This window comes from Mchenga conophoros, linkage group LG7, assembly GCF_057382185.1.
Source record: "Mchenga conophoros isolate Kocher_MC1m ecotype Shallow Benthic linkage group LG7, M_conophoros_male_GT1.1, whole genome shotgun sequence".
Taxonomy (NCBI): domain Eukaryota; kingdom Metazoa; phylum Chordata; class Actinopteri; order Cichliformes; family Cichlidae; genus Mchenga; species Mchenga conophoros.
In genome coordinates, this window is record NC_140532.1 from 61696550 (window position 1) to 61720485 (window position 23936).

A 23936-nucleotide genomic window follows, 5' to 3' on the forward strand; every position below is an offset into this window, starting at 1 on the left:
GTTTACGTCCCTCCCCTTTTCAGTTCTTTAACTTCTTTACTTTTATTTAGTACGTGGGGATCTTCCAGGCCCAGGAGCCACCGCCAGTCCCCTTCGAGGCCTTCCCCAAACCGCAGCTCAATTCATGTTTAAGCCATTCGCCTTTATCTACTAAAACACTGTCAAACCTAAAATGAGGACGTGGGCCCAGCAAGTTAAAGAGCAGTTTTGAACAACTGGTGGGTGGAGCTTATGTCCTCACAGTCAGTGTTGTGTAGCTAAAACTCTTTCTGTATAGTTTATTAATCGGAACTATGATGCTTTGAGGATCTGACCTCACTGTGCAAATGTGTGTGTGACCTACTGTATAACATTTCAGCAACACACAGTACTAAAGTTTGTGCTGGACTGAACCTTGTTCTGCCTAATCTTAATAGTCACAGTATTAGGAAAAGAGCACAATAGCAACTGCCTCTGCAGACACATGCAAACACACACTCTGTGGAAACACGCGCCCACGTTTTGGACACTTGCTAAGAACACCATGACACCAAGGTCAAATCTAAGCTGTAAGATGTCAGAATCCAGGCAGTTCTGAATGAAACATGTGACATATTGCTAAACAACAGATTATGTTTAGGAAATGATGAGGAAGATGACTCAGACAATTAAATGTAAACAGCCAAGGTTTGTTCTCATAAGCAGGACTATCCTGTTGAGACGAGAAGGCAGAGGACTGTGTTGATGCCGTTCTCTGCTCTCTGCCTGCACGTGGACACACCGTATGCGTGCATCACCTGAGCTTTTCCCCCACATTGCCGACCACATGACCTTTCGGGCAACCCCATCAGAGCCAGCTTTACGCACTATGTAATCCTCTGTAATCTACTACAATCCTGTTTAGCTCATTACTATAATCTATACCTGCAGTCCCTTCATCTCTGTGCTGTAAAGACACAGTTTGAACAGCAGCGTTATTTACTGCTCACTGCTGTCGCTGCCACTGTAACCTCTGTACAACTTATCCTCCCTCGCTACTGTCCAGCTTTCTTTTCCTGTGTGTGTGCACACTTTTTCTTTTGCCTAGCCATGGCGTTTTTGTTAGTTTCCTAACCTTCGTAAAATTGTAGTGGAAAGGAGTGATGAATGAGTGGATCATTTTGATAAAGCCAGTGGAGTTTTTCTTCTCTGGACTCATTTTAATTCCAGCTCTGTATGTAAGGGTGCCATTGTTAATTTGTTTTGCCAAATGAAATGGACTGAGACTCTAACTTAGCACTCAAGCACTTTTTACTTGAAGCCTCGCCCAGTGACACAAGTGCTTTTCTCAATACCTAAGCATCTTATCTGCACACACACTTCGATGGATGCTGCAAATTCATTCTAGTCTTGAAAAAGCCCATGATGAGTGGATGGAAACCTTTGAGCACAACTGTAAATTTGTGCCCCATAATCTATGAAAGACGGACTTTTTTTTTTTTTTTTTTTTTTACTTTTTTAAATGTATTATGATACAGTGCTATAGTGAATTGCCATACACCCTGAGCTGTGGCTGCATGCTCAGGCATGCAGTCTGAGAAGAAAGCTCTCACTTTAGCTGTCATACAAATAGCCTCACATTTGATTATTTGGTTTATCGAAGAGTTCATGCTCCACTCACTGACTGCAAGCTTTCTCTGATCATTGTATTGTGTGAGCCTGGGGTGAATGTCCTTCACTTCTGTGAAGATCGTGATATTGTGTTAGCACACATCTGAATGCTTCAGTGCAGCAAACTGGCAAAAGTTCAGCTTTTCTGGAGGTGCACACATTCACTGATGATCAGTTAATCAAGTGAATTTGATTAGCAGCACCTGGCTGCTAGCTTCTCTCTTAATTCCTGTGGAAGCAGTAAGATTGAGTAAGGAAGCAGTTGAATGTCCTGTGGAGACTATTTTTCATGTAACTCCATGTCATGCTATAAATTATAGATATTAAAGACTAGACTTGACCACCATAACATCATCTATTGCATTTTTGACTGTTCAATATGAAGGCTTGGTATGTTTAGGTCTGTCTCAGGGTTGATTTTTATTATTTATTTACCTTTTTTAGCATAGGACTGATTATTTTTGCCAGGTTCATAAGCTAACATGCCAGGAAGTGTAGAAATGAACTTAACCCAGACTTCTTGGTCAGTCTATACCACACAGTAACCATATCTTTTGTGTCCTAATCCCTTTACAAATGCCCAAAAAGGGACCAACAGCACAAACAAAGGACTAGTATTCAAATGTGTCAGTTATGTAAAAAACATTCACCCACAGCTGTTATTAAGTGCAGAGTATCTTTAAAGACCAAGAGGATTTTTTTAGTTCAATTTTATTTATATAGCACCAAATGACAACAACAGTTACCTCAAGGCTCTTTATATTGTAAGGTCAAGACCCTACAACGATACGAAGAAAACAGAGAAAAACCCAACAATCACATCACTCCCTATGAGCGAAACGCTTATTTATGTACTGGAAAAACTGAGTTGGATGGGGAATGAAGTGTGAGTTCTAGATGATAGTATGTCCACAGAGATGTGAAAAGACTCCGCCAATGAAATATCTGGCAGGCAGGAATTTAGTAGAAGAGAGGCTCCTTTGTTTTGGTTATCTTTTTTTGTTCTCATGTGCTTGTTTGTGTGTGTACAGGCTACTGGCCAGATAACTATCAGCTTATTGTTTTGTGTTCATTTAGACTGGGAACATTGCTGCTATTTATAAGTCTGCATTCCTCACTTTTACTCTGTTAACCTTCTTTTGCTTTAGCCCGCTGTGTGTGTTTGTGCGTGCGTGTGTGTGTTAAACTGTGGATCCGTGCCGTGTTCTGATTAGAAACAGATGAAACCTACACTCACATATGCTTGCGGAGTGAGTCCAGTTCCTTTGTGTTGGCTGAGATCCCTCCCTGCTAAATGGCTGGAAACCGGTAGTGGTCTAAAAATAGCCCAGAACACAGCTAAGAATAGCCATGACGGGCAGTGAGTGTGTGATTGTGGTTTGCTGTGTGTGTGTGTGTGTGTGTGTGTGTGTGTGTGTGTGTGTGTGTGTGTGTGTGTGTGTGTGTGTGTATAAGTGTGTGAACCACAGGAGGAAAATAAAGAATAGGAAAAGAAGCAACTTCAGACTGAGTAACCACATTGAAGTTCCCCACAACCTCCTTCTCTTCCCTCCTTCCTTTTCCCCTCTCTGTCCAGTCCAGCACATACCTAACGAGAGGAAGTCAAGGACTTGATGTAAAAGTGTGTCCGATATTTATATATACACAATGAGATGTCCTTTTTTATTTCTCATTTAGCAGTGGAGGAAAAGATTAGATCCATAACTAAATATAACAGCAGCATTGCAGAAGCACTCTTGTGAGTTAAAACTAATACAGAAATACTGAAAATACCACATTAACAGTAGAGCGAAACTAATGTTACACTACTGTCTCACTTCTTTAGTGTTGTGGATGGAAATCTGTGTGCTGTTAATGTAGTTAAAAAATAATCACACATATAAACATTTAGATGTGTGATTACGGTTTCATGGACAGGTGTGGACTGTTTTTAGTTTTTCGTGGCAAATTAAGGGTCAGAAATTTTTTCCAGGTCCTTAGTTATGTTACATCCTTTAAAGGAAATGATCCCCTGGGCAGCATTGGGGTGTGGTCTGTAGCAAGATGGTTCTGGGTTCGAGTCCACCAGCTGGCTTGGGGCCTTTTTGTGTGGATTTCATGTTCTCCCTGTGCCTGCATGGGTTCTCTCCAGGTATTCTGGCTTCCTCCCCAGTAACGTGGTCAATTAACATGGTCAGTGAATGCTTATATGTCCCTCTTTGTTAAACAAAGTGGGTTGGAGACCTGTTAAGGGTGTTCTCTGCATAGGTGGCAGTAGGATGGACCTCTCAGTGTGTGGTCTAAAAAGGTATTGCTGCATCACTGAGCTGAAAAAAAAGAAGTAATAGGTTTACAGCTGATAGCTACATAGAAGCTATTTCTTAAGGAAATCATGAGGAAATTTTCAGAGAAATGCGTAGAAAGTTTGGGATCCATAACTTGAATGTTTACAGTTGTTTCTTGTGTCTTTGTAAATAATGTTGGTCTAATTTTGGACAAAACTGCAATCTGCTGCCTGCGATGGTGTAAATGTTGCATGTCATGTTCCTTGGCACATGCTCACTTTCAGAGCAACTGCGCACACACACTGATGCTCACATAGATTTAAAGTATCGTCTGATGTTAAAGAGAAGGAGACCGCTCACGAAAAGAGATGCCAATGGAGCAAGTGAAGCCAAAAAGAGAAAACAAAATGGATGGAAAAGCAATGAATGGTGGAGTTGGGTGGGAGACGGGCAGCTGATTTGATATTATGGGATCTCCCTTTCCCTCTTTCCTCGTCAGCTGTCTCCCCCTAAGTTGCAAATGCCAAAGCAGGAATCTGTTCCAGCCACCTGCCGTTACACATATTCAGCCCTGACAAACACACACTCCTCATCAGTGGTTGGAAATAACTAAGACCTCAGAACATGTACTTATGTATTTGCATTATTATGTGAAGACTGTGATATCGCTTACTGTCCAAATATCTGGTTACTTTGGAGCAGTCAGGGATCAAACCACCAACCTTCTGCTCTACCTCGTGAGCTACAGCCACCCCCAAATAATGCTTTTGAATTTCATTAAAACACAACAAGACTAAAGATGTAATTTAATGCTCTTTGTATTCAGACATATTTTGTACAAAGAACCTAAGAACCTTGCACCTGATTTAACAGCACTGTCTGACAACACCAGCTCACACCACTTAATGAATGTGCTGTGATCTTGGCTATATTTACAAATGATCACTGAGCGACAAAGTTAGACACAACAGAGTGACTCTCAAACAGGGCCTAGCTTTGGTGTGGGCACAGCTGCTGCCCAGAGAGAGAGCTGGAGGTCAATGAGGGCAAGAGTTCTGCTATAGAGCAGTACTCTCCATAGATATTTCACTAGGTGCCTTAAAAGAAAGGCACCTAATGCTGTATAAATGAAATAGAATTGAACTCTAATGAATGTTAGCTGAATATTTGCGTGCGATTCTATCAGTCTCACCACTGGCAGCTAAATTACTACCTTTTACAAGTAATTGACTGATTGAAAACCACCAGTTAAGTTTCCTCCATTCAGTTTATACAGTAAGAAGCAATGATGTGTATTGCAGTACCTAGAAGTATATGAATCTGTAACACATTAGCTTCGTCTCGGCAAACTACAACACTAGTCCCTTGGTAGAATTTAGTGTATACTGTGTACTTGTATGTTACAACTTGAATTGCTTTTTCTTAAGTATCTTATTAGATGGATGCAGTAGAGATGGACAGGATATATGGGAAACAAATAGGATTCAGTCAGATACGCTATGGAAAGATGAGTTGGATGGAATTTTGTAAGGTAGATCTTACAATAATACAACAGAGAAAACCCCAACAATCATAAGACCCCCTCTATGAGTTAGCGCGTTGGCAACAGCGGGAAGGAAAAACTCTCTTTTAACAGGAAGAAACCTCCAGCAGAACCAGGGTCAGGGAGTGGCGGCCATCTGCCGTGACAGGGGTGGGTGAGGGGAGGAAGACGGGACAAAAGACATGCTGTGGATTGGAGGTGGGTTTCAAAGCAGCTGTTATGTGCAGCAACTGTAGGCAAACCAAAGCAGCTTAAATGATGTGCATAGATTTGTCTGCCGGATGGGTGAAAGTGAGCGGGTGAAGTTGCCTGGCTGCAGTTAAAGCTTGACTGCATGGCTGCTGATGTAGCTGACAAACAGCTACAGATAGGTTTCTGTTAAAGAAAAGAAGCTGCAGACTGAACTACTCGTGAGGCTTGTTAGCAGATTTGGCTGCTTGGTTGTGGAACCTTTTAAAATCCTGGAAAAGTTTTTTGTTTTCTTGTCAGTGATTGTCTCTTAACAACAATCGCCTCATCTTGCACACTCTCCCCATGATCACTTATTCTAATTTTCCGAGAGAGAGAGAGAGAGAGAGAGAGCGAAAGAAACTGTGTGTGTTGTCTTTTTCTTGATCTTTGTGAACATTTTATCCACATAACCCTGATGCTGTAACCTCAGAGGCTAATTGTACAGATGATTGTGCAGACTGCCAATTACTCATCAGGTTATCGTCATTATTATAGAGGTAATTTTTCCTGTGATAATTACTGAGATTAATTTATCTCTCAGCCCTAATTACAATTTTGTTTTTCTTCTATCCTCTCAAATGAATCATTTCACAATCGCTTTGGAGTTGGGTCAAACCTAAATTTGAAACCAGCAGACTAAGACTAACTTTAATGCTTAAACACTGTTTACAGATGTAATACCAGTCATTAGGAGACCTCTACTTTACCTTAAATTCACATTTTATTGCATAAACACGTGAAGTATTTTTACAGTTTGCTCCTTTAATAAGTTAATAAGTAAAATGTTTCCACCTGACTTCCTTGCATTCAGTCTTTATTTCCACTAAAAAAGCAAAGTGAGGCGTAATGTAGTAGCACTGTGTGCTCTGTGTGTATTTGATGAGGGAAAAGTAGGCTAGTGGAGTCAGTTTTATGTTTTAATAGAGCAGCCAGATTGACAAATTGCAAGGGAGTGACAAGGAACACTGCGGAGCACAGTGGCAAAAAATAACCTTCTACGGCCATCCTTCCAGTAGCCACACTGGTATTGGTGGAAGCTGCCTCACCCCTCCCCTCACTGCAGACCCTAACCCCCCCTCCCTTTTAAAGCACAACAGGTGTACATGACTGGGATGAGTGGGATAGCTGCTCCAACAGTCATATTTGTATGTCTGTGTTTGAAAGAGGCACTGCCATGCTCATACGGTGACAGACTGGACTAACGGGCTGTGAAGCGCTGAAGCAGGCCACCAAGACCCAAACCACACACATGTACAAACAGACGCACACACACTCACATCACCATCATCATTATCATCCAATATCTGTGTAAGAGAAGAGATTTCCCAATATTCACATGAAGCATCTGACCTTTGAGACACACACACACACACACAAATTAAATTCTGTTTATTCTTCACACATAACATGAGTATAAAAATTCAGAGACCTTTTTGTGAATGCTGTCACATGCTGGTGAAACGAGTATGTTGGGTTTGATTGTACCACTTGCATTTTACACTGCTGTCTGGCTTATAGAAGTCAGTTTGGAACCTCACTGGTGGGATAGCTGCTCATTTATCGCCCTCTTGTGGTTGGAAATGTTTGTTCTAAGTTCGACCTCTTCATTAGAAGAAGAGTCCTGGTGAAAGATCAAAACTTTCTCAGAGCAGACAAACTAACCACACAACCAGGGCCTTTAATTCATAAAAATCATATTTAGATTGCATGTTTTATAGTTTTATAGAGCTACTAATTGTAGTAGTCACAAGTAGCAGTGCAGTGCCAGTCCGATGCCTGTATAAACGGAGAGGCTACCATCAGGAATGGTAGTCATTGTTAGTTTGAATATGTGGGTCATCAAGAATGAGATTTCCATTCCAGATTCTTCTGGACCGGATAACAATTACTGCCTCTGATGCTGTTGGCCAACATGGTGCTGGTGGAAACTGTACTACTGCTGGCTGAATACATAGCAACAGAAATAGAGGGAGGTGTGTTAGGAGGCAGCGAGAGGGAAAGAAAGGCAGGGGTGTGGAGTTGAGAGTAGGGACTATGGCTGCTAAAGGGAAAGCTGATATGATGGAGAGAAGGATGGTCGATTTTGACTTTGGACATCAAGACGACTAAGGAAGTGAAGGCAGACGTAAGGATTTAAACGATTTAAGTCAAAAAAGGAAGAATTATGCACTTAGTTCAGGGAGGAATTGAGAAAGGCTCTGGGTGGTAGGGCAGACTTACCAAATGACTGGAAAAGTACAGTTGAGGGAAACTGCCAGAAGGTGTTTGGTGTATCAGGACAGAGCAAAGACAATAAGGAATGTTGTTGGAATGAGGAAGTTTTAGCAAAGGAAAAGTGCGATAGCCATAAAGAGAAATAAAGTAGACAGGAGTGCTGGGAGGCTAGATGTACAGCAGAGAGAAGGGAAGCAACAAAAAGGCTTATAGTGAGTATGGAGGAAAGTTAGCAAATGAAGAAGAGTTGGATGAAGATTTGGTCCAGGTGACATACCTGTGCAGTTATGCAGATGTGTGGGAGAGAGGGTAATGGACTTTTAGACCAGACTGTTTAACACAAGAGGGTGGACAAGCTTAGAAATGAGGACATCAGAGGGACAGCTCAGGTTGAGGGATGTGGAGACAAAGTTAGAGAGGTGAACCTGAGATGAGGTTTAGGCCATGTGCAGAGGAGAGATAGTGGACACACTTTACAAAAAATGTTGAAGATGGAGCTGCCGGGCAGGAGGAAAAGAGGAAGGTCTCAGAGAAGATCCGTGGATGTAGTACATACAGTAAAGTCACCCTGCTGTGTTTGACTCTTTTGTTTGTCTTCTTTTATCCAGACCCTGCGAAAGAAGGGTTTAAACGGCTGTGAAAGCCCTGACATCGAGGCTGATGACTCTGCTGGCCAGAGCCCAGAGTTGGACGATAAATACCGGAAAATCAATGAAGACATTGACCTGATGATCAACCGACAGAGAATCTGTGTATGTTCACACCTGCTCTTTTTGATGCATAGCGTTGTTTTAAGCAGCTTCGTGTTTCCTTACCAGTGACGACTGGCTTTGTTTGTTCTATGTGCAGGGTCTGCCCTCCAACTATGACATGGGTATATCCATCCCAGGCAGTAATCAGGGTGGGCTGCTCTACTCCCATCAGGGCATAGGGGGCAGTCTAGGTAACCATAGCCTGCTGCCCATCTCTCACTCATCTCTGCAAAGAAACAGCATGTCGCCTCAAAGTCCTTCCAGCACAGGAAATGCAGGTATGTTTGTGGTCAGTAGCTTTTTCTTCAGTCCTCATCAAAGACCTTATTAAATGTTCAGCTGTTTTGGACTGTAACACAGCTAGAGCTCAAAATGGGCCTTTGGGCAAATAAGCAGGCTGGTCCACACCTAGCAAATACTCGGTGTTAACCTACCTAGCACGTGTTTTCCTGTTTTTTGTCTTCTATTTAAAAATCTTTTCACAATCCTGCTGATTTTCCTTTCATAGACAGCCTGACGCGCTGCAGTGTTTCCAGATTTTCTATATGAGAAAAAAAAACAGTATTGGCCAACATTTGGTCCAGCAGTGACAAAAAGGTGTAGCAGTCAGGCATTAATGGCATTTTAGACTTAAGAATACAACTTAAAAAGTGACTCAGCCGTGAGTGTTTTCCTACTTTTTTCTATGATAATGACAATCAATAGATATGCTAAGGCCATAAGAGGATCATTTTCCCAGTAATCTTTCTATTGTGGGTTTGCGTTAACTTTGCATTTCCTAACACGGTTAGTAAAACTACAATTTTGCCAGCTGTGTTAGGTTCTCTTGAATCGTCTTTTTCTTTAGTAGTAATTTATTGGGAGCCCTATATAGTATGTTCATTTGAATAATTATTATTCTTAAGAATGAAGACAATCTCTGCATATCAGGTTTGGAATAACAGCTGAGCTCTACATGATAAATAGTTTGCAAAAGTTCCTGATCAAGAATCTAACACCCAAAGTATTATGGCGTTGTATAATAAAAATGAACAACAAAACCCAGATTGTATACTCATTTGATGTGTGTGTTTCTGTCTGTAGGACTGATGGGTTCAGAGCTGTCGAGCACTGTTTTGTCAAGTGTGGGTAAGAACGCAACTCTGTCTTATTTCTTTATATATATCTCTATCACTCTCTTTGTATAGATAGAGCTTCGTCATAACAGAGTAAACTGAGTAAATCAGGGTGATGATAGGTAAATCCTGTGCTGTAAATCTCCTCTCTCTTAAAAGTCCAGCTGAAAACACACCATCCTCTTTCAGGCTCTTCTCACACACTAGGATCTTGACAAGATCAAAACTGGTAGCACGTGGTTGGGTGTGCAACTTTTTTTTTTAACCTGGAACCCTTTGGTTGCTAAGATATAGAACATCCATTGATGAAATATCTTGCAAGCACCTCAACAGCTTACTGCTGCTAGACCCACAATTAAAAAAGGTGCTTCTCAGAGTGTCATTTTTCATTTCATTTGGTAATTTGAGGACATGCATGAAGAAAACTGTAGCGATAATGTCTCTTCTTGCTATTTAGCACTCGTGTAAGTCTCCTCCCCTGTGATTGGACAGCTAGGTATCTCCCCTGTATCCAGTTCAGATGAGGAATAAAGCAGTACATTGGGAGTCTGTCATTGCTCATTGTTCAGCTGCTTAAACTCTAAAATATAAAATTCATTTCTGTGACAGACAATCTTCCCTCTCTGGTTATTGACTTCAGCTAGAGTTTGCAGTTATAAAACTTTGAGTGGATGAGCACGTTTTCAGACTTTTTCATTGGAGTGATGCACTTTGAACTTTCTCCCCAGATGTTCCGTTAAAGAGTGCTCCAGTAGCATTCAATCAACTATACATCTGCAGATACTGAAGTTAAAGACACTTTTACCAGCCTCACACTAGAAAAAGGGAAGATTCACCTATTTTATGTAAAAATGGTGTCGCACGAAATCTTAGAACATCCTGCTGAAGTGGTTGGTCAGAATCAGAAGTTTGAAAACAGCAATGATAAATATACTTCCATGAAATATAGGCACAAATAAAAATGGGTTTGGGGTACAGTAGTGATTTTGTAGTCATTTGTAATGAGAGATACCTTTTTAAAACTTTGCCCGACCAGGAAACGACAGCTACAGCAACCACTGCACCTCCCCTGGACTGCTGTCTCCAGGAGGCGCCCCCAAGAACATGCAGGATAAAAGTCCTTCAATGAACATGAGCCGTAAACCTGACCTGCGAACACTGATGCCCCCTTCCAACAAGTGCAACAACATACCAGCTGTTGTAAGTGCTTCCTTCTGCTTAGTCTTTTGATTTGTTTGATTTCATAAGTTGATTTTTATGTGCGGACTCATTTGAGTTTGTGCTTTATTGCTGCCCTGCAGTGTGAGGACTTTGACCTGATGTTGGTAAGTAGCTCTGAAAAAAATCTGATCAGCAGAGAGAACCATACTTTTCATGTATGCCTCCTTCTGCTAGTTTATAGATGATATACAAGCTACAAATATGTGAAATTAGTGCCAATGTCATTTACATTATTACCTTAAGTAAGGGAACTATTTGTACTTTAGAGATATTTGAAAAATTCTGCCGCTGAAGTGATTTTAAGGAACCATGAAGAAAGGCTCCTGAAGATGAGCTTGAAAATTTAGGATCTCTAAAGGAGTTATTGGCATGACCAGGTCACCGTGAATACCAGCAAACGCTAGAAGTACCACTTGAGATTACTGATTTTCTAAAATGAGCAAATCATGATTACCAGGCATGGCAGATAACCATAAAATGCTGGCCCTGAATCAGCTGTCACTGTTTAGCTTGGTGACATCTTACCTTTTCTTTGCAGAACCAGAGAATAAATCACTCCCAGACAGCTCAGACCTTGTCAACCCCTGCTGTCACTCTCTCTGCCACCACTATCCCCAGTCAGGGGATGGGTGGGTACCAATCTACACTTTCCTCATCTTATGGCACAGGTGATTACAACAAAAGCACACTGCTGCTGGACTCCACAGGTTTCCTCGTCTTTGCTCAAGTTTCTCTTTTTGTCCATCTTCAGATTTCTCCCTCAGCAGTGACCTGCCATCGCTGTCCGGTTTTGGAGGTTCTGTTCTGGGATCAGTGAACTGGCAGCAACAGCAGATACAGAATCTACAACACTCAGCACTGGGACACATGGGGTAAGCAGCTGTGTATATTACCTTCAGGCCACAGGCCAAGCCTTAGAAAGAATTGTCCAGAATCAATGCAATAATTTCAGCTGTTAGTGTCCTGGTTTATCCAGCATACACTGGAAAAAATGAAAATTAAAAAAATAGTTTAATTAATAGTAATTGTTACTTAATTATTCAGAAATCCCCTTAAAAAACAGACATTTCCACGGAGCCCAAGTGCAACATGATCACATTTCTGTAAATCAATGTTTCCATCCACTTGTATGTTCAATTGGAAACAGCAGCCAAAAACAAGAATCTTCATATTCTCACCAAAGAATTAAAACAAGCGTTTAATCGACATTTCCTCTAAAGACGTTCTTAAAATTTGCTTTGCTCTGAGTTTAAGATGCTGTTTCTCTTGCTTTGATCTTACAGGAATTTGTGCCAGAACTCAAACCTAAACCTCTCCTCTGGCCATCAAAACGTCCACATCAAGTCTGAGCCAGCCTCCCCTCCCAGAGACCGGATGGTTGGAACAGGACTTGAAGGAGGCATGACCACAGTTGGATACTCCACCACAGGCCGGGGGTCCCATGAACAAGGGCGTTCCCCTGGTGACAGCGTGTCCAGCTGTGGGAGCTCATATGAAGGCAGCGATGAGCGAGAGGATCACCATGGGAACGACAGCTTCCTCCTCCACCCCCTGTCCAGTCATGAGGAGCACCACAACCCATCAGTTAAACGGATGAGGCTATCAGAAGGGTGGACGGCATGATCAGAGCCTCTCTACAGCCGGGGGAGGAGTATTAGTAAAGTTACCGCATAGTGTTATTATTATTATTATTATTAACATCATATTCTTCTTGTACTGAGTGGGTGTGCTATATGTGTAACATGTACATGGGGGTGGGGCTGCTATGTGTGGATACAGTGATTGCTCAGCTGTATTTCCAGCATATACTCTTGGTAGACTTCACACTAATGACTGCTTGAAGTTCAGAACCAGTTTTCAGACATCGAGAAAGAAAAGGAAGAAAACTGTTTGACTTAAATCCAACTTTTTACAGTTTTCAGAGCTTCATATTGTCCAAGGAAGTTTTTATTCATTTATTCATTTGATAGTAAAAGTGAACCAGGCCAATCCCAACCAGAGCCAGATTCTAAAACATCCAAAAGCTTTAAATGAAAGAGTTCAGTCAAATTAAAGAAGTGCTCAGTGAGTTAGATGAGACTTTTGTCTGGGCCTAAAAGTATTCATAATCACTTCTTCTTACTGTTCCAAAGGCGGGTGTTCATATCATTCATTTCCCAATGTTGAGGTCAGTGAATATATGAATAATCCCAAAGAGTCAAGAAAAATGGATGTATTAGAGGAATGTAGGAGTGTAAAAAGAACAATATAAAAATTCTCCTGAAAAGGAAATACTTCAGTAAATCACAAATATGTGAAAAAATTAAAAACAACTAGTTTAAACTTCAACTAGTACAAAGAAAAAAGTAAGAAGGAAATATCCAACTGTTTTCATTCAGAAGTAAAAGCTTGAAATTGTTAAGAGTTTCTTTTCCCCCCACCTTTTCTACAAACACTGTTGGTCCATGATATCATTCAGGAGCCAAACATATTGAAGCTGTCAGAGGGGCTGTTGGTGTACATGTATTGCTTGTTTTATGTGTGTGTGTTCATGTGTGTGGGTATAAGCAAATAACATATGTACATATGTGCTACTTATGAGCATATGTATGCAAAGCAACAAAAAGATCAAGGTGAGAAAATCTGGTACTCTGAATAGTGACTCTAATGGTGAATTTAATGTCAGGTGGCTAAATGGAGCATCAGTTCACTGCTGCAGGTACAACATATTTATGCACATAATCAATCACTCATGTAACCAGAACATATGGAAAGTAAAGTGTGGCGAAGAAAATGGGTTGAAAAAATGGGAGTATGAGTAAGTGCAGGAAGAGAAAGTGATGTCAAATCGTGAGAGGTTTCATTGTGAGGGAGAAGAAAGTGATCTGGAACAAGTTGGATAGAAAACAAGTTTCATTTATTGTGAAGACAATTTCAGAGCAAAAGGGGGGACTACAGTTAATTCAGACATGATACCAAAAACATCAGAAAACACTGAAGCAAAAAAAGCTGTGATTGGAAGTAACTAAGTAAGTAATTCTGACAATGACCCACCTCAAAGTATTTTAGTTAAAATGTCAGTCACACAGGCTACATATACACAAAATGATGTATATTAGCAGAAGGAAGCTAAAAGCTGTAGGAATTTTATTATTAATTAGAATTGTATCATTAATTATTATTATATAAATAATAAAACCAAAAGAAATGAGGAAATTACACCCAAATTCTGGTTCTAAATGTAGTTTGTAAAATTAAACAATAGATTTACTTACTTTCTTTTTAAAATGTTCAAATGTAAGTAATCTGAAGTGAAGTATAGTTCACAATTTGGTATCCAGTTTATAAAAAGACAATCTAAAAGTTGTTATTCCTAGGAAAACAAACGAGGTCGTGTGTGGAACCAGACAGCAGAGGGCGCTCGCGTGAGGCGACTGCAGCAATGAAACTGTTATTCGTGTCTTTGTAATTGATGCATGAAAGTTAGCATGTGCTGATAGCTTTGCAGGATTTAGCAGTCAGGGTGAGGATCCTAAAAGCCATATTGACTGGGACAAGTGATGCTTTGCTGCACAGAGTTTGTAGTGTAGTGTTTTTCAAACTAAACTTTGCTTGTTAGATCAGATTGATATTTTTGGATGTCTGCAGTCCCGTGTAATAACAACGATATAAAAAGCAGCAGCAGAATGCACACATGCACACCGTTTCCCATCAGATGTTCAGGGAGACGTTTGCTCTAAGGTAGAAAAAAGTTTGTTTAGCTGGTGTCAGACCCAACGTGATCTCACAGCGACAATCCGTCAGAGCACAAAGGACAAAGCTCCTGTTTTCCACTTACCACTTTCATCATTTTTAAATACTAGCAGTGGTGGAAGAAGTCCTCAGGACGGTTAAGTTCAAGCGAAGTACCAGCCAAAAATGTTACCCGTTAGACTGTCCACCATGGTTTAGTCTAGTCAAGGGCGTAGATTTGGCATGGACGGATGGGACAGTAAAGAAAGACATTGAGTTGTTGTGTGGGACATCAGTAGTCCATGTCTGTTGCTGTAACAGTAGTTCATGTTTAGAATAAGAAATCCCAGCTCACTGATTTGATAGAGGCAATAGTGCCTAAAATGTTGCATAATTTTGGTGAGAGATCTTTTACTTAGAGTAGTTTTATGGACAAAAACCACCAGGTCATTCAGTGTTCCCGTAGTGCTAATGTATCAGAGATGTTGGTGTACTATAACTGAAGTAATGTTAAGTCTTTAAAGTCATATTCTTTTATTGTCATGACTGTATTTGAAGCTATTTTTATTTTTGTATGATACCTGATTTATATGGAATATGGCTGAAGTAAACTAAAGCCTAAAATACTTAGTCATTTGTTTAATAATAATTTAACATTATATAATTCACATATAAAACTATGAATTGTAATTTTAAACGGTTTAAAAGCATGTAGAATAGCATATGTAGGCAAGTATATTTCTCCTTTTTTTTTTTTATCAAGAAGCAAAGACAAAAAGGAAAAAAATAAGAAACAGGGTTGAATCATCCGTCCCCACCAATGCCAAAACCAAATCTACGCCCTTGAGTCTAGTGCTTCCCATGGTCATTTTACAAGATTGTTCATGATTTTACCTTTTTATGTAACAGCAATAATAGAAGCACATGTGAATACATTTTAGGATTTGCCACCATATGTAGTAAAAAATGTACTAAGAACAAGAATTTTGTCCACCATACACTAAGTTTATCTTTGGATATAAAATCTTGCAAAATAAAGAACAAAACATACAGTTATGAAAAGTTAAAGTACTTGGCTACTTTCCAGTACCGCGTGTTTGTGTTTGTGTAACTCTACAAGTGTACATAAGTGACTGAGTTGTGCCTTGCATGTCAGCTGGGTCTGACGCCAGCCACAGACAGGCTGAAGGACTGCAGAGTGAAATCCACTTATTTTTAGTTTTTAATACTGAAGAGATGCTGGTGGCTGAGGCTTGTTCACATTTGAATATTTTGGTTTTAAAACTGTATATTTGGAGCTCAAACCCTCAGCCATCATCTCTACTGTAAATCCAGCGAATAAATTCTCTCACTGAAAATCCCTGTAGCTGTGATGGGATGAAGTGATGTCTGTTAACCAGGGCAGAGCCCAGATGTGTTCACTTCTGCACCCTTTTCCTTTTCATCAAGCTGGTCTTACTGTACCACAATGAAGTGAGAGCCAGGAGCTCATCCTTGGGCTTCAAGTGGAGTGGCTTGTGTACGGGTGGAGGTGAAGCTCACAAAACAGGGAGATGCAGTGTTGACATTGTGAAAGCCCCTCTGTATCTGTTTTCAGTTTGATTACTGCCTGTACCTGAAGCGCCCCAATGAAATAGTTTCATTTCCTCTTTTTGGTGACATCAGTGAATGTCCTCTGTACACTGGGGGAAATGTACACTTTTGGCTCTGTTATGCCATTGTTTCATGCACTAATGTTTCTAATAACTATTAAGTTAGATATTCAAAGAGATTGTTAGCGGCATAAGCTGGCCTTTGTCGCCAATTTGGAGACAATGAAAAACAAATTAAACACACTGTTGTTGCAGATGTACAGCAATTCCCTCACTCAGAAATGTGGTAGTATTTGTATTTTGCAAAAAAAAATAAATATATATATATATATATATATATATTAAAATATATTGGTCTCTGTCTGATTTGTTATCATTGCCTCGTTTTAACAGGATTGTGTGAAGACAGATATACTGCAGTTTCAGTCAAAATGATGAACCCTACTGAGTATGTACAGTGGGGCAAAAAAGTATTTAGTCAGCCACCGATTGTGCAAGTTCCCCCACTTAAAATGATGACAGAGGTCAGTAATTTGCACCAGAGGTACACTTCAACTGTGAGAGACAGAATGTGAAAAAAAAATCCATGAATTCACATGGTAGGATTTGTAAAGAATTTATTCGTAAATTAGGGTGGAAAATAAGTATTTGGTCACCTCAAACAAGGAAAATCTCTGGCTCTCACAGACCTGTAACGTCTTCTGTAAGACGCTTTTCTGTCCCCCACTCGTTACCTGTATGAATGGCACCTGTTTGAACTCATCATCTGTATGAAAGACACCTGTCCACAGCCTCAAACAGTCAGACTCCAAACTCCGCCATGGCCAAGACCAAAGAGCTTTCGAAGGACACCAGGAAAAGTATTGTAGACCTGCACCAGACTGGGAAGAGTGAATCTACAATAGGCAAGCAGCTTGGTGTGAAAAAATCAACTGTGGGAGCAATCATCAGAAAATGGAAGACATACAAGACCACTGATAATCTCCCTCGATCTGGGGCTCCACGCAAGATCTCATCCCGTGGGGTCAAAATGATCATGAGAACGGTGAGCAAAGATCCCAGAACCACACGGGGGGACCTGGTGAATGACCTGCAGAGAGCTGGGACCAAAGTAACAAAGGTCACCATCAGTAACACACTACAACGGCAGGGAATCAAATCCCGCAGTGCCAGACGTGTTCCGCTGCTGAAGCCAGTGCATGTCCAGGCCCGTCTGAAGTTTGCCAGAGAGCACATGGATGATACAGCAGAGGATTGGGAGAATGTCATGTGGTCAGATGAAACCAAAGTAGAACTTTTTGCTATAAACTCAACTCGTCGTGTTTGGAGGAAGAAGAATACTGAGTTGCATCCCAAGAACACCATACCTACTGTGAAGCATGGGGGTGGAAACATCATGCTATGGGGCTGTTTTTCTGCCAAGGGGACAGGACGACTGATCCGTGTTAAGGACAGAATGAATGGGGCCATGTATCGTGAGATTTTGAGCCAAAACCTCCTTCCATCAGTGAGAACTTTGAAGATGAAACGAGGCTGGGTCTTCCAACATGACAATGATCCAAAACACACCGCCCGGGCAACAAAGGAGTGGCTCCGTAAGAAGCATTTGAAAGTCCTGGAGTGGCCTAGCCAGTCTCCAGACCTCAACCCCATAGAAAATCTGTGGCGGGAGTTGAAAGTCCGTGTTGCTCGGCGACAGCCCCAAAACATCACTGCTCTCGAGAAGATCTGCATGGAGGAATGGGCCAAAATACCAGCTACTGTGTGTGCAAACCTGGTAAAGACCTATAGTAAACGTTTGACCTCTGTTATTGCCAACAAAGGTTATGTTACAAAGTATTGAGTTGTATTTTTGTTATTGACCAAATACTTATTTTCCACCCTGATTTACGAATAAATTCTTTACAAATCCTACCATGTGGATTCATGGATTTTTTTTCACATTCTGTCTCTCACAGTTGAAGTGTACCTCTGGTGCAAATTACTGACCTCTGTCATCATTTTAGGTGGGGGAACTTGCACAATCGGTGGCTGACTAAATACTTTTTTGCCCCACTGTATAGGTGTACACATCAATAATTTTTAAACTTTCACATACGCTCACATATAATAATATCAAAATGCATTAAAATGGTTTAGTGATGGCATAGTCTGACATTATTTTATTTATTAAATTTCAGTTCAATTTTATTTATATAACACCAAATCACAAGAGCAGTCACCTCAAGATGCTTTATGAGTAAGCACTGGGCGACAGTGGGAAAGATGGCTCCCTTTTAACAGGGTAACTCCACCATTCCTCACTGTGTTACTGGAGGCCAAGCTAAGTACGCATCTGGTTATGAGATCCAGATCCCACAAACAACAGAAAATAAATTTTGATTTGAGCTCTCGATTTTTGCTGCATTGCCCAAAATAAGCAAGAAGACTTTAGCTGATAAATAAGTTTTAGGGGGGGGGGGGGGGGGGGTTTCAAGGATTCAGCGAACACCTCCAGACTTGGAGATAAAGACTCTTCTCTTGTGATTCTCAAAGACTGGATTGAACTCATTTTACACTAGAAGCACAATCTGTGCTGTAGCCTGCTCTGCTCCAGTATCTTAGGACATTACCACATGTCAGTCACCGTACAAAGTTGTTCTTACTGACCACCTTTATCCTACTGTAACAGATTCTTGTTCTAATGGCAGTAATCTTTTTCTGGATGATGATTCCCATGAACAAATCCATTCATGCTCATCAGATCACAGCAGAGTTTAACAGCTATAGGAGCAAGGTGTTAGACATCCTCTCACCAACAACTGGTTGCAGGTGATGGCTGGCCCTCCCTGAGCCTGGTCCTGCCAGAGGTTTCTTACTGCTATTCCTTCCTTTATTATTGCAGGCTCTTTACCTTACAGCATAAAGTGCTTTGAGGTGAGTGTTTTTATAATTTGGTGCTTTATAAATAAAATTTGAATTGAATTGACGGTGCTGAGAATGAAGAATGTTGTTCAACCCTCACGCAGAGAAATGGAGAATTGCTGTGTAGGAGCTGGTCTCACAGCTGTAGCTCAGGAGGTAAGCAGTAAATGTACTCATCATAAGGTTGTTAGTCTTCCCTTTGTTTTTTCACTCACTAGTATTTATCTTCTTTATCTTTCTTCTTCTTCTTTATTCTTTATTTGTCACGTGCATAGTTATACAAGTATAACACACAGTGAAATGTAGCCTGACACGCTCCTCGACATGTGCAAAAATTGGGGGGGGGGTGTAGAGGATATCTGGATAAATATATGATAATTGCAAGTAATCCATACAGCACAAAGAAATCTTCATGTTTGTTTCAGCAGACTAACCACCAGAGGGCAGAAAAGACCGACAGCACTATAAACATTGGTTCTCATTTGTTAGGAATTACACCCTTTATTAGTCCAGTTTCAGTGGATATTTCTTGGTTTAAAAGCCAGTTTTACTAATTGTGTTTTTCATTTGTTACTAATCAAGTGTTTAAAGTCTTTGAATCCTTAAAAAGTATACATTTGATCTCTCCATGTACTCTGAGGCCTTATACAACTGAACTTACAGTTTTTTCTGAATGCTTAAACCCTAACTGTGATTCCTGTAGCACAATCTCTAAAACTATTCAGACTTATAGCAAAACCACTCACTGAGTTTGCAAAACTAAAAGCACAAAAACTGCTTTGCACCCAGTTTGCAATTTTGTAACACACACTTTGCAAGACTGTAGGCACAATTCACTGCACAACACTCAATTACCAAATTTCCAACACACTCCTAGCAAAAGTATACACATGTATGGCTATCATTAACACTAATTTGCCAACTGTCTGGCACACTTTCACATGTGAAAACTTTTTTAGATAATTAGTTCACTTTGCAATCAGCCTAAGCACTATAATACAGGTAAGCTGTGTGTGCGGAGTACAATGGAGGGAGCAGGAAGAGTGAGAAGTAGAGGAGGCCGAGGAAGAGGACGTGGAGGTGAAGAAGTAGGATGAAGAGGACGACAAGGACAAGGAGGAGCAAGAGGAAGACGAGGAGGGGGGAGAGGAAGATGAGGAGGGGGGAGAGGAAGGGTAGGAAGAGTAAGAAATAGAATTGCTGATGACATCAGAGCTACAATAGTGAACCATGTAATCAACCGTGGAATGACCCTGAGGGTAGCTGGCCAACGGGTCCAGCCTAACTCGAGCCGCTACACTGTAGCAAGTACCATAAGGACATCTTGAAATGAGAATCGGTTAGTACAGTCACTTCGCACAAAGATTTGTAGCACTGCCATATGCCAATGAGAAACACACCAATACCATTGATGTAAAAATACTGAAATTGTTACTTTACAGAATTGCTAGATGACCAGATGCTGGGGGCAGAGGAAGCATGTTCACTGCAGACCAAGTAACCCATAGAGTCATTATGGCGATTGCAAATAATCCTATACTTGGAAATAAACACTTGTGTTTGTTTTGATGTGTTTCAAGTACACCAGTACTTGAAGTTTGGATCCCTCTATGCTTATGGATCTATGACAGAAGTATGAGCTCAAACTGACATAGCCTACCTTGTGCACAGAGAAAGCAAAAGCCAGATGTGTTTTGTATTCATACCATCAGTGTGCAGTTGGCGCATTGTGTGCTTAGTAGATGATGGCTTGTGTGTACTGTTTGATACGGAAACACCATTTTTACAAAGGTGTGAAGAGTTAATCTAGCTGTGTTTGCTTTTGCAAGAGAACTACAATGTTTTGATTATTGGGTGACAGGTTTTCTTATTTGTGTGAAGAGTTTTGCAAAATTAGCCAATAGTTACAAAAAATGTGCTTAAGCAATCAGAAAAAACTGTAATATGACAGCGTGTGTGTGCAGATTAGAAAAGCCTGCGTACCTTCACCACTTCTCCCAGATCTCTAATGCAATCATAGATTGCTTTAACTCTGCATTTATTCACTTACCTGTAAATATACCTGTTTAATCTTTCCCAGTACTTAGCAAGTGGGTTTATGATTCTGCCGATCCATGACAGAAGACTCTGCCTAAAATTCTGCTTTGAAATACCCTAGGCACCACAAGTAAGCCAGCAGTCGTCTATTGTGGTGATACAATACTACAAGGTCATTAATGTCTGTCTATGAGGTCTGTCTGCAAACTGTTTGTTACCCTCAAGCTATAGCTGTCTGTGAACTTTGCCTGCTGACATACTCACTTTTACAAGCTGATATGCAGTGACCAAAGTGGGAACTTATCATGGGATTTTCATATGTGGCTAACACAAGAGAAGCACCTACCGTCTCTACACATCTCCTGCTGTGGAAACATCGACAGCCGCCCCTCCACTTAGTGCTCGGTCGCAGCTCACTGTAACACCACACTCTGGTCCGGTTTGGCCACCTCTGGAGGACATCCAGTCATCTCAGATATCTCCTGGCTCTGGCCGATGACATATGCCAAAGTCCCAATTGTGCTCTGCACCCTGCAACCCAGAGCCTGGTCCTGGTAAAGGACAGTAAGGAGCATACTAGGGAAACAAATCAACAAATTTGACCCACTGTAAAATGTTGATGTACCCTGCTTTCCAGTGCACAACCACCCAAATAACCAGTTAAGTTCTGGTCAGGTGTCTGCTCTAAAGCGGTTGATGCATCTGCCTCAGGGGTTACAGTTTGAGTACTGAAGAGGGGATGGCTGCCCGACAAGCCACTCCAACATCTCTCTTCATCCTGCCACTTCTTGTGATAGCCTGGTTGCCACTGGATTGGCTACTGCAGCTGTGTACCCTCTGCGCTCTCTCATCACTACACCTCTTGTCTGCCCTTTGTGGAGATAATTTCGCATAATTTCTCAACTGCACTGAACTTTTTAAACAAGATCGCCTTCAACAAATCCACTGGGGTTCAAGTATTCTGTCTGTAAACACTAAACCGGTTTATGCTTGACAATATTTTCACAGACCGGCCTTTAGGGTGTTGCAGATAAATACAACAAAATAAAACTAGTAACGGTACCGAAAAAAAGAAGATTTATTCATAACACACGTGAAAAGACCCAGGAAAATTGGGTTAACGATAAAAACGATAACAACGCTGAAAACCCTGAAAACCATACATTTCACACCTGAGCCTCAACTCTCGCCGCCCGGTACCAAACGACTCACGGACCAATAGATAGTAGAATAATACTTTTCTGCTCTCCAGCCATTTCTTTGGATGTTTGGCCTGTTTCAACTTTCTGAGGAAGAAGAGTTTCTGTTGTGCCTTCTTGTCTAGCTGGGGAATGTTAGTGTCAGCTGCACAGAGAGAGTGACTCCCCAACAACTTCTAAGCTTCTCCCCATCAACCTCCTCCAGCTGATCCAGCAGAACACCAATCACTTTGCTTTTATGGAAAGTAGGGGTGCAACGATACTCGTATCGATATTGAACCGTTCATACAGTGCTTTCGGTTTGGTACGCATATGTATCAAACAATACAAATTTTTACATTTATTTTATCAACTTTTCTTCTGACGATGCTGTCTGTGTTGAGAGCTCAGTGGATCTGCGTTCGACTACTCCGCCTAGGCTGCACTGTCGAGCGCATATCCACTGAGCACAGCAAGCTAGCAAGACAGAAGCGAAGCTTGTTGCAACATGGCAAATTGAACCTCCCTCATTTAGATTTGGCGTTTGGAACTATTTTGGTCTTCATGTGAAGTATGACCCTGAAGGTAAGCGCGTCATGGACAAAAGTAAAACAGTATGTCGGATGTGCCACACAATGCCCAATTACATGGTGGGAACTACTGCGTTAGCGCAGTTAGCTTGTTAACGTGTTGTTGACACCGTCCAGTCCCATGCACGGGGCGATCCGCGGTAGCACGTTATTGGAGATTTGCTGTGTTGTGGCGTTAACGTCATTTCAAGTTAAGGCTGACAGCACTAGTGGGAACACAATGAATATGACTGCACATTTACGCCGACATCATCCTAACCTTGTTGGAGGTACCGAACCCCACCAGTTTCATATGCACATTCACTGAACCCCTCTTTAGTGAAAAATAAAATATGATTTTTTTCAAATTCAATACATAGATACGTTTTTTATTCGTGCACAAAATGAGCCGTCCATGTCACGGTGGAGGCTCTGCCGAACCTCTGAGTCTGACTCACCGAACCCCTAGGGTTCGATCGAACCCAGGTTAAGAACCACTAAACTAACCCTTCACTCATATTGCACTCGTACAGCATGACCTCTGAAAAGTTATGTTATCTGCAACTCTATTACAGGTACTGATATTTTCTTATCATCACTACTAGATCAGCGGTCTCCAACCTTTTTTGCGCCACGGACCGGTTTATGCCCGACAATATTTTCACGGACCGACCTTTAATGTGTCGTGGATAAATACAACAAAATAAAACTAGTACCGCTACTGAAAAAAAGAAGATTTATTCATAACACACGTGAAAAGACCCAGGAAAACCGAGTTAACGATAAAAACGATAACAAAATAACGCTGTAAACCGATAAAAACCCTGAAAAGCATACATTTCACACCTGAGCCTCAACTCTCGCGGCCCGGTACCAAACGACTCACGGACCGGTACCGGTCCGAGGCCCGGGGGTTGGGGACCGCTGTACTAGACAATACTTTAGTTGACAAATTGCATAACCACTTTTATACCAC

At 41.1% G+C, this 23936-nt stretch overlaps 1 protein-coding gene across 4 annotated transcripts in view; it reads left to right on the forward strand.

The window, feature by feature from the left end:
- The window catches only part of LOC146571429 (myocyte-specific enhancer factor 2C-like), a 34359-nt gene extending 17788 nt beyond the window's left edge, over positions 1-16571 (forward strand). For 3 of the 4 annotated variants that reach the window (XM_085280611.1, XM_085280612.1, XM_085280613.1), the window contains 8 exons: positions 8490-8633; positions 8731-8911; positions 9717-9761; positions 10785-10948; positions 11050-11073; positions 11508-11637; positions 11721-11841; positions 12253-16571. In XM_085280611.1, the coding sequence (XP_085136737.1) occupies positions 8490-8633; positions 8731-8911; positions 9717-9761; positions 10785-10948; positions 11050-11073; positions 11508-11637; positions 11721-11841; positions 12253-12592 (1149 nt within the window). In that variant the 3' untranslated portion in view covers positions 12593-16571. The remainder of the gene's footprint in view (positions 1-8489; positions 8634-8730; positions 8912-9716; positions 9762-10784; positions 10949-11049; positions 11074-11507; positions 11638-11720; positions 11842-12252) is intronic. The other variant, XM_085280614.1, reaches the window with a different exon arrangement.
- The last annotated feature ends 7365 nt before the right edge of the window (positions 16572-23936 follow it).